The sequence below is a fragment of the Peromyscus eremicus genome, chromosome 1 (genome assembly GCF_949786415.1).
Source record: "Peromyscus eremicus chromosome 1, PerEre_H2_v1, whole genome shotgun sequence".
NCBI classification, from domain to species: domain Eukaryota; kingdom Metazoa; phylum Chordata; class Mammalia; order Rodentia; family Cricetidae; genus Peromyscus; species Peromyscus eremicus.
This window is the reverse complement of record NC_081416.1, coordinates 142,938,010-142,952,678: the sequence shown is the minus strand read 5'-3', so window position 1 is coordinate 142,952,678 and position 14,669 is coordinate 142,938,010. Positions and strand designations below refer to the sequence as shown.

At 42.4% G+C, this 14,669-nt stretch overlaps 1 protein-coding gene across 1 annotated transcript in view; it reads right to left on the bottom strand.

The window, feature by feature from the left end:
* Positions 1–7,042: 7,042 nt before the first annotated feature.
* The window catches only part of Nipa1 (NIPA magnesium transporter 1), a 45,792-nt gene continuing 38,165 nt past the window's right edge, over positions 7,043–14,669 (bottom strand). Inside the window, exon 5 of the mRNA XM_059273706.1 lies at positions 7,043–13,221. Within this exon, the coding sequence (XP_059129689.1) occupies positions 12,710–13,221 (512 nt within the window). The 3' untranslated portion in view covers positions 7,043–12,709. The remainder of the gene's footprint in view (positions 13,222–14,669) is intronic.

Sequence of the window (14,669 nt, the reverse complement as noted above, 5' to 3'; positions counted from 1 at the left end):
TGGCTGGCATCTCTCCTGACTCCACCCTCCTTCTTCCCATCACTCTGTTTGGCTTTCCCACCTAACTTCCTGCCCAACTACCAGCCTATCAGCTTTTTATTAACCGATGAGAGCAATACATATTCATAGTGTAGAAAAGGATTGTTCCACAGCATCTAGGCTCAACAAGAAGAAAAAACGGAAGGAGAAGAGAAAAGAGATGAGAGAAGGAGAGAATGAGGGACACACCCAGGGCAAGAAGCCAGGCAGCCATCAGCCAGACAGACATGGAGAAGTGGTGAAAGCATGATATACAGAAAAAGAATGGTAATAAGCCCCTATGTTATCCATAGGTAGATGAAGAGAAACAGGTTAATATAAATTAAAGAGGTAGCCAGAAAAGAGCTAAGCCAAGGTTGAGCATTAAAACTAATACTAAAAGTCTCTGTGTCATGATTTGCGAGCTGGTTGGTGGCCCAAAAGAAAAAGCCTGGTACATCTCTCTCATCCGAAATACCAACAACAAAAAAATTTTTTTTTAAGATTTATTTATTATGTATACGTTGCTCTGTCTGCATGTATGCCTGCAGGCCAGAAGAGGGCGCCATATCTCACTATAGATGGTTGTGAGCCACCATGTGGTTACTGGGAATTGAACTCAGGACCTCTGGAAGAGCAGTCAGTGCTGTTAACCTCTGAGCCATCTCTCCAGCCCCCCAATTTTTTTTTTTAATAACTGACCCAGACTCTCTATTCTAGGCTGGTCTCAAACTCAGCGTGTAACTGAAAGTAACTTTGAACTCCTGATCCTTCTGTTTGCACTTTTTGAGTTCTGTGATTACAGGAATTCACCCAGTTTCAAACAGTTTCTTGACTATTCCCTCCACCTTTCCAACTAAAAGGCCCTTTCTGAAACTAGCAAGCAAGGTTCAAAGCAATAGGCTGAGCGCGTAGCTCAATAGTAGATTGCTTGCCCACCATGCCCGTGTTCAACACCGGGCACCACCATCCTGGCCAGGGTAACTCCATCTTAAAGCTACCCTATGTGCCACTCTGCATCAAAACAAACCGTTCTTCCCAAAGTTGGACAGTGCTTTCCAAGAGCAACAGAATCCCTGATCAGAGCAAAGTCTGGTTCTGTTTATGCATTAAGTTGTCTGAATGTGTGGTCATCTCTACTGCTTTTACACTGGGTAGTGCTCTGAACACAGATTTGGATTGATTCAGCTGTAGACTTACAGCCATATAAAATAGCTTTGTGTGGGGGAGACTGTGACTTTTGGGTTATGGAAATGCTCATGTTATCCATAGTCCTATAAGTAACCCTAATCCATGTTTATTTACCAAGAAAAGCTTGTTGGACTCTTTCTTTGGTCTGCCTGTACCCTCTTTATTTGAGGTGAATAGATGTTTCTTTTCCTCATTAACTAAAATATCAGGTTGGAGGTGAAAGACATGGGTAAAAGAAATGCTGTGTATATAAAAGACTTGGTTCTACCTGCAGCACCAAATATATATGTATATATATGAATGACAGTAAGAAAGAGTTTAATGGCAAAATTCCTAGTGATTCTTAGAGAACTAAAATGTGCTATGGTTCTGTAATTTTCTGAGTTTAAAATACACAACTCAAAATGTGAAAAAAGCATTAGCAAAATAGAGCTAGAGTTCTGTAAAGTGTTCATTTCTGTGGACCAGGAAATGAATTCACAGGATGAGTTCCTTCACTTATAACAGTGCCTCCTCCTGTTTTGAATGAGAAATGTCCTCTACCAACTCATGGATTTGAGCACTTGGCTGGAGTTGGTGGCAATGCTTGGTTGGATAGGCTATGGAGCCTTTAGAAGGTGGAGGAAAGGCTTTACTGGTGGCCAGATCACTTCCTGCTTCCACTCTGCTTCATGTGTATAGATAACAAATGTGATCAGGCAGCACCTTTCTCCTGTGCCGTGCCTTCCCCTCCATCCTTCGGAAACCAGAAGCCACAGCACTGTCCCTCCCGTAAGCTGCCTTTGCTCATGGTGTTTTCTCACAGCAACAGAAAAGGAACCAAGACAGAAAGTTGGATGAGGAAAGTGGGGTTATTGCTTCGAAGGACTTGTGTTATCTTTTGGAGCAATATGGGAGACTTTGGAGCTTTGGACTAGAAAACAGGTGAACTGCTTATGTAAGCAGAACTTAATGGACCATTGTAATTAGAAACTGGAATGCAACAATGTGAGAGCCAAAGTTACATTTTAAGTTTTAATTACTGTGCCTAAGAGATCCATGAAACAACAAAAACAACAAAAAAATGCCTCTGATCTGCAAGCCCCTTGCCCAAGGATAGTTACTGAAATGCTGGAAGATGTTGTTAATGGGAGATAACAAGCCAAGTTTTCACTCCCCTAAACAAGTTAGTTTGACCTTTCACCAGATGTGCTTGATAACATGTGGGCGGGAGGTTCACAAGCAGGAAATAAGTCAGGATGTACCCTTGCCCGATTGATTGGAGGTGTGTAGGCAGAAAATATGTCAGGATGTATGCTTGCCCCTGATTGGACTTGATGGGAAATACTTTGAACCCTTGTAAACTGTGTCTCCAGGCCATTTCCTGGTGACCTGGGTACGCACCTGGCCAGAGACCATCCACCTGGCCAGTATTTAATTAAAGCTTGCTTCAAATTTTACCTTAAACTGTGGTAGTGGTCTTATTCTTGACTGGTGTGATTAATATCATTTCTGAGAGAATGCAGAATGTGGAGGGAGAAATCATGAGGTTTCAGAGGGCATCAGGTCTAAAAGCCATTTTTGTGATATGTTTGTAGGGAGTCTGACTGCACTCTGCCTGTTTCCTGAGAATTTTCATGATGAGGCTGAATTAAGTAATTAACTATTTTTTATTTCAAGACAGTATAACATTGAGTCTGTGGTATGGTTTTTGCTGATTATTCTTGAAACAGAAAGTCTTTTCTATCAAACATTGTAAAAATTTGTGTTTTAAGAAGATTCAAACCGACTTTCCAGGCCTGAGTCTGTGGAAGACACAGATGCCTCCCCACAAGACCAAAAGGTCTGTCTTGGGGGACGGGGGCACACAATCAACCTACCCTATGCATTGGGCACCTGACAGTTGGGTAGCATCCTACCAAGGGCCTCCCGTGGTTTCTAGGCCCCAGACAGGCCAAAAAAGAAAAGCAACAGCTCCTCACTATGCCTTGCAGCTGGGGTGGGCAGAACTGAACCTAGCGCGATCTATGACTCAACCAGGAGCCTTGGCACTGGGCGTCAGGGCACCATTATGGTGAGCAAGTACAGCATGAGGAAGTGGAAGAGAGAGAGAGGCGGATATGAACAGGTGAGGGTGGTGAGGAACAGGCTGATTTGAAGGACATGCTAGTCACCCAAGTCCAGCGTGATGTCTGGGCCTGGACTGTGGCCGAGGGTCAGGGCTTGATTTCAAGACCCTGAAGCAACCGAACAGGCCTGTGTTGATGTTTGTGGTTGCCACTGGGGGCCTTGCAGAGAGGCCCATTAGTCTGGACCGGCGCCTGGGGACTATGTTGGTATCCCAGAGGCACGCTGATCTGAGTGGCCTGCACTGCTACCTGGAGCCATGGTGTGGTCCGGACCCAGGCTGCTGCAAGTGTTCTGGTGGAAGCTCCACTCAGCACCTGACACCCATATACTCAGAGTCTGGAATGTTCTGGGGGAAGCTCCACTCAGCACCTGACACCCATATACTCAGAGTCTGGAATGTTCTGGGGGAAGCTCCACTCAGCCCCCCGCATCCATATACCCAAAGAGTCTGCAATGTTTTAGTGGAAGCTCCACTTAAACTCCCCCACTCTGCAAACCTGCCCCCTCGAAGCCCACTAAACAACAGCCCCTCCCTTGGAGCTGCCCTCCTTTTCCAGACCCCTGCCCACGAAGAGCCAGCCCCTCCCTGGGGCTGCTCAAGACCATGCCTACAGGTTACTTTAAAGCCTGGTAGCCATATTTGCCATGTGACTCTTTCCAGCCTTTCCAAGAGTCACCCAGGATTGCTTTGCCCTGTTCATTAAACCTGGATTTATTAATTTGGCTTGATTGGCTTATTACATTGGTGGCAGAAACCCAACAACTAAGGATTTAAAACTTATCACCAAGGACCATGTCTGGGGTCTGTGTTGATGTCCCTGGCCCACATTACCACCAAACGCTACACAGATGCTCAGGGTCTGCACCACAACCTGTGACCACGTTGGCATCCAAGGGTTGTGTGACCATCAGGGTCAAGCTGATTTGGGTGGCCAGTACTGTCACCTGGGGCTATGGTGTCATTGGGCCAGGGCTGCTGCCAGAGGCCAGGTCTGGGTCTGTGGCCCTAGAGCAACCGTGGTCTGAGTTGATGTCCATGGCTCCTGTTACCACCGAGGGTTCTGCAGACGCCCAGGGTCTGGTCAGCCACTTTGTAGTTGGTTATTTTTTTTTTTTAACTCTTTACTCTTTTGAGGGGCCTGCCTTGCAGCTCCCAAATAATCATGCGGAGACTTATTCTTACTTATGAATGCCTGGCCTTAGCTTAGTTTGTTTCTTGCCAGCTTTTCTTAACTTAAATTATCCTGTCTACCTTTGGCCTCTGGCTTTTACCTTTCTGTATTTCTGTCTATCTTTTCTTTCCTTCTTATTCTGTGTTGGGTGGCTGGGTGGCTGGCCCCTGGCATCCCTCTCTCCTCCTTTTGCCACTCTTCTCTTTTTCTCCCTCTATTTATTTTCTCTGCCTGGCAGCCCCACCTATCCCTCTCCTGCCTAGCTATTGGCTGTTCAGCTCTTTATTAGACCAATCAGGTGTTTTAGACAAAGTAACACAGCTTCACAGAGTTAAACAAATGCGACGTAAAAGAATGTAACACACCTTTGTATTACTAAACAAATATTCCACAGCATAAACAAATGCAACACATCTTCAACTAATATTCCACACCACCACCGGAGAACATGTCAGGTGTCTGAGGGCCATGCTGCTGCCAGGGCCATACACTGATCTGGGTGGCCTGTGCTGCCCATGGTCCTGCTGCCACTGAGGTCTGTGATGATGTCTATGGCCCGTGGCCTGCCCTTCACTGGTCTTGGGATAGCTGGCCCTGCCCCTCACTGGATATTGCAGGAGGAAAGCTGGACCCTCCCCTTAGAGGAGGAACCTCCCCCCCCCCCCCCCCCCCCGAGAGGGATGGCCTCACCCCTCACCTCAGGCATGCATCTCACCTGGGCAGCACACGAGAGCTGACCCTGTGGTGGGGGAATGCAGGTGAACTGATCGTGAAGGCGTGAGAGAGAGCAGGAGAGCTGGCCCCACCCTGCCGTGTCTGCCATGTGGGTTTTTTTTTTTTTTTTTTTTTTTTTGTAGTAGTAGTTTTTACAACAGCAATAGTTTTTTCTTATTTTATTAGAGTCACAGTTAAGAGGTTGCCTTGAGTCTCAGTAGAGACTTTGGACTTTTGAACAGTGTTTAAACTGTTTAAAGATTATGAGGACTTTTGAAGTTGGACTACATACATTTTGCATCATGAGATGGCCATGAGCTTATGGGGTCCAGAGGCCAAATGTGGTGGTTTGACTGAGAAACATACCTTGTAGGCTCATGTAGCTGAACACTTGCTCCCCAGACGGTGGTTCTGTTTAGGGAAGGTATAAAACTCTTAGGAAGAACCAGGCTGGAGAGGAAGTATGTCACAGGGGCAAGGTTTGGAAGTTTATAGCCTTGCCTTACTTCCTGAACATTCTCCCTGATTCCTATGTACAGATTTAAAAATGAGCAGCCACTTACATGCCATACCACCTGCCCCCCATGATGGGCATGCTGGCTCTCTTGCTCACTCTCTCTGGAACTGTAAGCCTAAATAAATTATTCCATTAAAACAAAATAAACTTGTTTTTTCTTAAGGAAATGGTATTTTATCACAGTAACAGGAAAGTAACAAATCCACCCCCACCCCACCCCCAAAAAAATACACAAGTGAACTAATAAATTTCAGGTACAAAGGATATATATATATTTTTTATTACTTATAAACTGTAAGGCCATGGCAGGCTTCTTGCTATCTAGTTCCCCCCCCCCCCCCGCCAAAGGATATTCTTGTTCCCCACATTATAGCAGTGAGACAAAAGCCATCATTCCTCAAGAATTTGTGAAGCTGGTTCCCCTCTACCAAAGGAGCCACTTCCCTTATCTGGCAGAATGGACATATGGCTACCTGTTGTGTCTATTAGCACACCAAAGCGCAGGCAGGCCTCCAGGCTCCCTCAGTATCATAAGTGCTCAGCTCTTCTCCCCCCACCCCCTAAACTTCCTCCAGCACAGGAGCTCCCCTTCCCCCAGCTACTCCTTTCTCCTTATAACCCTGCTATTTTGGCTCAGCACTCTCTTTTGGCCCTCTTTCTGGGTCTCCTCTTGGTCCTCTGTCTTCATCTCTCACTGTCCCTCCCCCTCCCCACCTCTCTCTCTGGCCAGGTCCAGTCTTGCTGGCCATGTTCAGTCTACTTCTTTCTCTCTCTGCTCTGGACTCTTCCAGATGCCTCTGGCTGTTCTCCCACTCATATCTACAACAGAATCCTTCCTCTTTACCACACCTTGGAACAGTCATGTCAGTTTATACAGGAAACATGTGATACATTGTGTGATGGAATGATAGTCAGGGTTTGATTCTCAGCAACCACATCGGACAGTTCACAGCTGCCTAAAGCTTCAGTTGTAGGAGATCCAATGCCACCTTTGAGTCTCCTTGGGCACTGCATTCGTATAGTATACATAAGTATACGTAGGCACATACACACACACACACACACACACACACACACAATTTTTTTTTTTTTGGAGACAAGTTCTCTTTATGTAACTGGGCTGTCCTAGGACTCAGTGTGGAGACCAGGCTGGCCTTGAACTCAGAGATCTGCCTGAATCTGCCTCCTGAAAGCTGGGACTAAAGGCATGCACCACCATGCCCAGCTTGCACATGAATAAAACAACAAAATGTGACACATTGGGATGATTAAGAACCTGAAACCTTAAGAATTCTAAGCAATGGGAAAAGTCAACACATACTCAGCTAGAAATGTTACTTTATTTTAAAACATATACAGAATAATAAATATTATTGGAAAACTTAATAGCCTTTTTATCTACATAAGGCAATTATAACATGCTATGACTACTTCTAAGAAGCAAAATATAAGCAAGTCTTAGACACTGATTATTATGTATGTGTACTAACTGGAAACATTTTCCCCTAATACATTTATGTGAAAAAAAAAAAAACTCTTTTCTGCAATCAACATTTGGCATTCTTTTTAATCTATGTTCTTTCTCCCATTATATTCATTTCACAAGGAAATAATAATTATCCTTTTAAAAAGCAAAAAGAAAGAAAGAAAAAGAAAAAAAAAGGAATACAACTGAAAAGCCACACCTTTAAATTTTTATAAAGTGCAAAAACACTGATTAGTGAAATGCAAGGTGTTATAACAAATAAAAGAAATCTTCTGAATTTTTCAAGGTGACTCTTTGGCATTAGTGTTTTGGGAGCTCCTGACATTCTCCTGGCATCAGATAATTCAGTATCAGGGCTAAGGTGCTTAGAAGCAGGAATTTCAGCACTTCTCATGACAAAGTCAATGCAACAGAATTGATGGGTCATATATGCAGCACAAAACCAAGGAGAACATAAAAGGAACTATCACACCGTCATAATTTGATCTCTCAATGGTTTTTTTTTTTAAGTCAGTGTTTTATTTTCTCATTGTACAACAAAACGTGTAAACCCTTAAACAAAATTAAGTCTTAAGGAATCATGCAAACTCCATACCCAGTGTTCCCTTTAGTTGTTTGGTGTTCAAGGCTACATGCTCTTCCGTAGTCTCGATCAGGCTCCAAAGTCTGCAAGCTGAGTTTCATCACACCTCATCCAGAGCAGTTCTCAGCATGGTGCTCTAACCTAAGGTTTCCAGAGTGCTAAACATACTCTTAGTTCATCAATCTGAAGAACCTTCCCACAACTTTCGAGGTAGAAAAACTGAGGCACAGGAAGGTTAAAAAAACTCACATATATTTTCACAAATCAGGAGAAAATTGAGAAAAGAAAAATAAGTCCTCTAGAGCTGGAGAGATGGCTTGGTGCTTAAAACCTTTGTTACTATTGCAGAGGGCTTAGGTTGTTTTCCTGGGGCCCACGTGGTGGTGCACAACCTGCTGTAGCTCCAGTTCCAAGGGATCCCATGCCCTCTTCTGGCCTCCGCAGATACTGCATGCAGGTGGTGCACATACACATATGCAGGAAAGTGCCCATATAACCATGAAATAAAAATAAATCTTTAAAAATGAATAAATAAATAAATAAATCCTCCCTGAATCCATGGGCCTATGACTATACTTTTAAATTGCTTTGGGTACATTTGAAATAAATATTTATTTACATGGTCATTTTTTTCTACAGAGTATCAATTTTTTAATAGATATCTTTTGATGCAACAGCTATTACTTTTAAAAAATATTCTTTTGTTGCATTTAATAACATATGAAAAATGTGTATGACAAAAAATGAGTAGTGATATTGGGCTAAACTCTCATTACTATTCCTATAATACTTAATCTCCTTGAATGTATAATACAGTATACGAATCTTGCCAGATGTGAAAAAATCACTTAAGAGCTAAATAACAGATCCTTAAAATTCACCAGTAACAACTGTCATGTGTAAATGAGAAATACAAAAAGTGTAGGCCTTCTCTGTGGTGAACTAGCTTGTAATGTGATTGGTGCAACAAGTGACCTTTTGCCAACTCAACAGAATCTAGCAATGAACATAAGTAAAACAAAGGAAAAATGTGGCTATGTCCTTAGAAAGTCTGTGCTAAGGAGCTAATAATACAGTTTTGGTCCCTGAGAAGGCTTAACACCAAGATTCTATCCAGTCCTGCTTAACAGATCAGCAAGCCCCTTGGGGTCAGACACACAAAGAATCCTTCCTTGGACCTCATTCATATAGTCATGAGGTCTTCCTAAAGGTCACAGGAATACTGACCAAGACTGAGTAGGCATCAGAGAGGAACTCTGCTCTGCTAGATCAGTGTGGAATAAAAATACCACTGCTAACAAAAATTATAATACTCAGGAGGCCCAGTGTAATGATACATGCATGTAATTCCAGCACTGGGGAGGTTGAGGGAATATGATTGGGAGTCCAAGGCCAGCCTGGGATACATGATATGACTCCTTTTAAGGGGTTAAAGAGAAAACAAATTATGCTGCAAGGCAGTAGTCTATGCTCATCAATATTTGTTTCTACAGATCATGTTTTTCCACATCTAAAAAGCACTGCATCTGAGTACTTTACAGAAGCCTAGAGACCATCTTCTAAAAGTTCATCATGGCGTTTGCCAGTAATTGAGCCGTGGGAGACAAAGGACGAGACTCTATGACTGTATGTTTGAATACGGGTCTAGCAGAAGTGGACATGAGCAGGCTAGGGATGAAGCTCCAAGGTAAAACTCCTGCCTATCACACATAATGCCTATGTTTCAATTTCCTAGTACCAAACAAAGAAATAAGAAAACAGATGTGGGGGGCTGGAGAGATGGCTCAGTAGTTAAGAGCACTGGCAGCTCTTCTAGAGGTTCTGAGTTCAATTCCCAGCAACCACATGGTGGCTCACAACCATCTATAGTGGGAGCTGATGCCCTCTTCTGGCTTTGGGTCAACAAAGCACTCATATACATAAAATAAGTAAATAAATCTTAAAAAAAAAACTAATAAACATGTGAAACCTAGTGAAGGAAAAAGATTAATATATTATTTCTGTGATGAACTGGAAATAAAATTAAGCAGAACAAAATGGCTTGAATGTAGAAATAGAATCTTATTGTTGAACAAACAGCAGCAAAATATATTTTACTGATATTCTACTAGAAACAACTATAGTGATAGTCTTAATGATCAGCTAGGGCACTGGCAACAGTTCCTCTCCAAAGGCCCCAGTGTGGGCAATTCTGCCTGCTTCCTCGAGAACCTCCACAGATACAGCCTTTGTGCAGCCCAGAAAAACACTCCAGATGTATCCTGCATCTGGGTTCCAGAAGGAATGCCTAATTGATCCTACACTTGATCAGTACTTAAAACAGAAAACAACCTTTTCAAATGTAAAGATATTTATGAGCAAGGGCATTGTCCAAGTAGAAGAGGAGAGAAATAGCCTAAATGTCTTCCAAGAGTAATTCTCTAAATTGTTACCAACATTTTTTATTTTGATGATTTTAAAGACTTGAAAAAAAATGTACATAGTAGGCATTGTTTTCTTAAGTTTTATCGGAAATAAAACCCCCAAAATATGTCATAATGAAAGTGTTTCCTGTTGGGGAGACTAATAAGAGATTCATTTGCATTCTAGACTTTCCCACCAAGCTCTTACTTGGGAGATTTTATTTTCTTTTGCGTTTCTAAGTGAATTATGAAAACTGAATTTGTAAAATAGTAGTAAGTATACATCTAAGTGCACTATATTGAATTTGAAAATTAGATTCTATTCCTGACGGTTACTGGGACATTACTATCAGACTTGAAAAGCAATGAGTTCCTCTAGAACAAAAGCATGCATCCTACTGAAGCAATCTGCTGACCAGATGGAAACCTGAGTGGTCTCACTGTTCCAGAACTTAGGAGAACTATTAATACTATGAAATTTTGCTTCACACACAAAATATTAACACCTTTGGATATTCGCGGTGTAATTGTGGACTAAAACTTCAGGTACATCAACAGATGCATTTAACTAAGCTCCACAGTAAGTAGCAAAATGAACAAAGTCATTTCCACATTATAAATTTCTTCCTTGCATAGCATATTCTTACCTCAGAAACCTTAATGTTAAAATTATATTGATCCTGCTACATAACACTTTCCCATTATGTTCTGTTCAAACATTTAAGTTAAGGTGATGATTAAAAACAATTTTGAAGAGCTGATACAAAAAAAGAATGAACTTGAACATTTACTAACTACTGCTTTATGCAAGGTTTTCAACTGTTTAAATCTTTTTTTTTTTTTTTTTTTTGCTGTTCACAAATCACTGACTGATACACCGAGGTCATCATTCATACTTTCAATTCACTGAATGTGACAAATGAGCCGGATAACCAGATCCCCTTATGTTAAACTAGTATTTTACTTACCCTTTTTATTCTACAGTTCAGTGAACTAGTCTTTGGGTCTTTACTTTAGAAATGCTCTTTTTATCTGGAAAAGTACATTTTTGCCTTAGTGAGTAGTTTAATTGGGTATTATTAAAGTTCATGTTCTACCTCACCTAATTTACTTTATCCAACTCCATTTTTAAACTTGGCACACTCCATTTAGATAAAACAGAGCTTATGGAATATACAACATCATAATACGGTATCTAATATGTTATATTGTATCACTTTGTACCTTGCTCCAGTTTAATACAGGGACGGCTACTATGGCAAGAAGAATCATTTCAGATCTAAAACGCTGCATGATTAAGAGCTATTTTCCATTTAAGAAGGTTGTTTGCTTTGTTGTTTGTTTTTGATGCTGGGTATCAAACCCAGGGTCTTGCATACAGTCAGAAGATTTAGTAAGATGTTTGGTAAGAACTTTAGAAGCTTCTACCATTTCAAACAACAAGAAGGCTAAACTGTTTTCATCTTTGCTAGAAACATTACCCTTCGTAGAAACAGTCCTAAGCTGTGTCCTTGGCCTGTTCCTATACTGAGGTACTTTTACTAAACTCCTGTGGTATGTACTTAATAGAAACTCTCTAATTTAACAACCTTATTGTCAAGTTGAATAGTTTATTTCTTCTGAATGGATACAATGCCTCCTGAAACAGAAAGCAGGTATTTTTCATAATGGATCCAAGTGACACAGGTTAAGTGAAAATAAAATATCTCTTCAGAATTAATCAGTTGTCCTTAATTGGACGATACAGAAATGGGTCACTTTTAGATTTTTTTCTGTATCTTTAGTTTTCACTATCTTCCACTGAACACAGTATTTTTCTAAGTGCTTTACATATCTATAATTAGAACATTTCACATATACACGCAGTAGTTAAATTAAGTGAACAATTCAAATGATAAAGGCACTAAAATCGATTTGAGCTACTGGAAAGTCACCCTGTCAATGGAACTCTGCACCACCATCATTAACTCTTCTCTCTCTGCTCACTACTGTTTCGGGGTACATGTAGGAGAGTCAGGTTGTTAAAGGACTAACAACAACTCAATTCACACACCTCTTATTTGAGTAAACTACCTGAATGCTAAACATGCTTAACACAGACAGTCAGCCACGTGTACTGTACAGAGTCAGACTTCACAACAGTTTCTTTCTTTCCCAAGGTCCTTAGGTAAGAACATCTGCTCCCCTACAAAGACTAACTAGAAAGACCTCACCCTTATTATCTGGTTAAATCATGTTAAACTGTTCTAAACAAGTAATTATGAAAGCGTCTAGGTTAATGGAAATGAAAACAGGACTTATCTCATCAGAGAGAGTTTACACCCAGACAACCATTGGGAGCTTTGTACTGCAGAGGTCTGGACCCTACCCTGGTGCAAAGCAAGGCTCCCTATTGTCCACTAGTTCATTAGTTAGTACACAGGCAACTCTCCCTGAGTCTTTTCCACTTGACATCTAGTCAAAACCACAGACCCCTCCCAACGCCTGTTCTTCAAGCCCCCGACCATCAGTTGCGTCTTAGTCTGTTTTCATGTTGGATTTGTTCATCTCCCCAAGGTTGAAATTGAATTCTTTGAACACTTGAATAAGGACAATTCCCACAGAGACAGTTGTAAATCCACAGGCCATGCCCAAGAAGTCCACCAGGCCCACATTGCTCCACTCCCGGAAGAGGATGGCTGAAGCCAGTAGGACCAGCGTGGTAAACACGACGTAGTAGATGGCCCCAAACACAGAGGAGTCGAAGCACTCCAGGGCCTTGTTGATGTACCTGAATTGGACAATGATGCTGCAGCCCAGGACAGCCAGGAGCACAAGGCACAGGCAGAGGGCTCTCTGACTAGATGGATTGTTGTGCAAGATGTCTTGGGCTGCCAGCCCAATGCCCTTGGTGGAAGGCACAGTGAAACTCCCCAGCAAGGAGCAGATGCTGATGTAGACCATGATGTTGGTGGGCCCATGGGCTGGTGCAATCCAGAAGATCAGCAGCAGCAGCATAAGCAGCACAATGCACAGGTAGCCCACAAACACTGCAAGACAGATGGTACACAGTGACCGGGGAAGCCGCCCCACCAGACACCACCCAGAGAGCAGAGCTGAGCCAGCTCCTGCTCCCTCACCAGCCACCCCTTCTATCAGGGGACAGAGACCTCAGGGGGACAGGCAAGCACCAAACAGCTTTAACTTGTTTACTTTATCCACGAGGTCCATTCCACAAAAACCATTCCCATCATTACTCATCCTTCTTACAGTCATCGGAACAAGGAATGGAGCTCCCTGGTAGAGCGCTTGCCCAGCATACTCAGGGCCCTGGGTTTGATCCTCAGCACAGTAAAATAAAATATGTAACTCCAAGCCACTTCAGCCACAAGGATAATACCAGGCCAGAAGAACCGTTACTTTCTTCAGGAATGTCTGTGTTAAGGAGTCTTTGCCTTGTGTCCTTCACCATTAAAGACCTCATTATAATTCTGCCTCTGCATAACCCTATCCAACCAGGCCACAACTACACCTCCAAATGGATGGGGGTGTTCTAATGAAAAAAGCTTTTCCCAGGACTCCCAGGGCCAAGCCTAGAGTAGCTGAAGAAATTATGATCACCTCCATTGACAGGAAGGCCCCCCACATGGCTCCCCAAAAAAAAAGTGAAATCCTGCTCCAAAGTGTCTTAACTACTAATGTTTACATGACCTACTCTATCAGTATCATTAACAACAACAACAAAAACAGATTTAAAAACCTGAGGTTGGAAAAAACAAAGCTAGCCGGGCGGTGGTGGCGCACGCCTTTAATTCCAGCACTCGGGAGGCAGAGCCAGGTGGATCTCTGTGAGTTCGAGGCCAGCCTGGTCTCCAAAGCGAGTTCCAGGAAAGGCGCAAAGCTACACAGAGAAACCCTGTCTCGAAAAACAAAAACAAAAACAAAACAAAACAAACAAACAAAAAAAAAACAAAGCTAGTCACATGATGGACTTTATGTTTTCTTACAGAGTGGGTCTTTTTTTGTCATTCTGACTGGTCTGGAACACCTAAGTTCAAAGGATCCTCCCAACTCAGCACTCGTAGTAGCTGAGACTGTAGGTAGATGCCACCACTGCACCCAGCTGAAGGATGAGCTCTTACCTCAGAGTCAATCACAGAATACCTACCAGACAGATACTGAGGGTGTGACAGGGCATAAACTAAAGTGAAAATAATCTTAAACTGTGGCAGTATCTAAGCCCATAAAACCTTTAGGGCAGTGGTTCTCAACCTGTGGTTCTTGACCCTTTCGAAAGGGTCGAACCCTTTTACAAGGGTCGCTTAAGACCATCGGAAAACACAGATGTTTACATTACAGTTCATAACAGTAGCAAAACTGGAGTTATGAGGTAGCAACGGAAATAATTTCATGGTTGGGAGTCACCATGACATGAGGAACTGTATTGAAGGGTTGCAGCATTAGGAAGGTTGAGAACCCCTGCTTTAGGGGATGAATA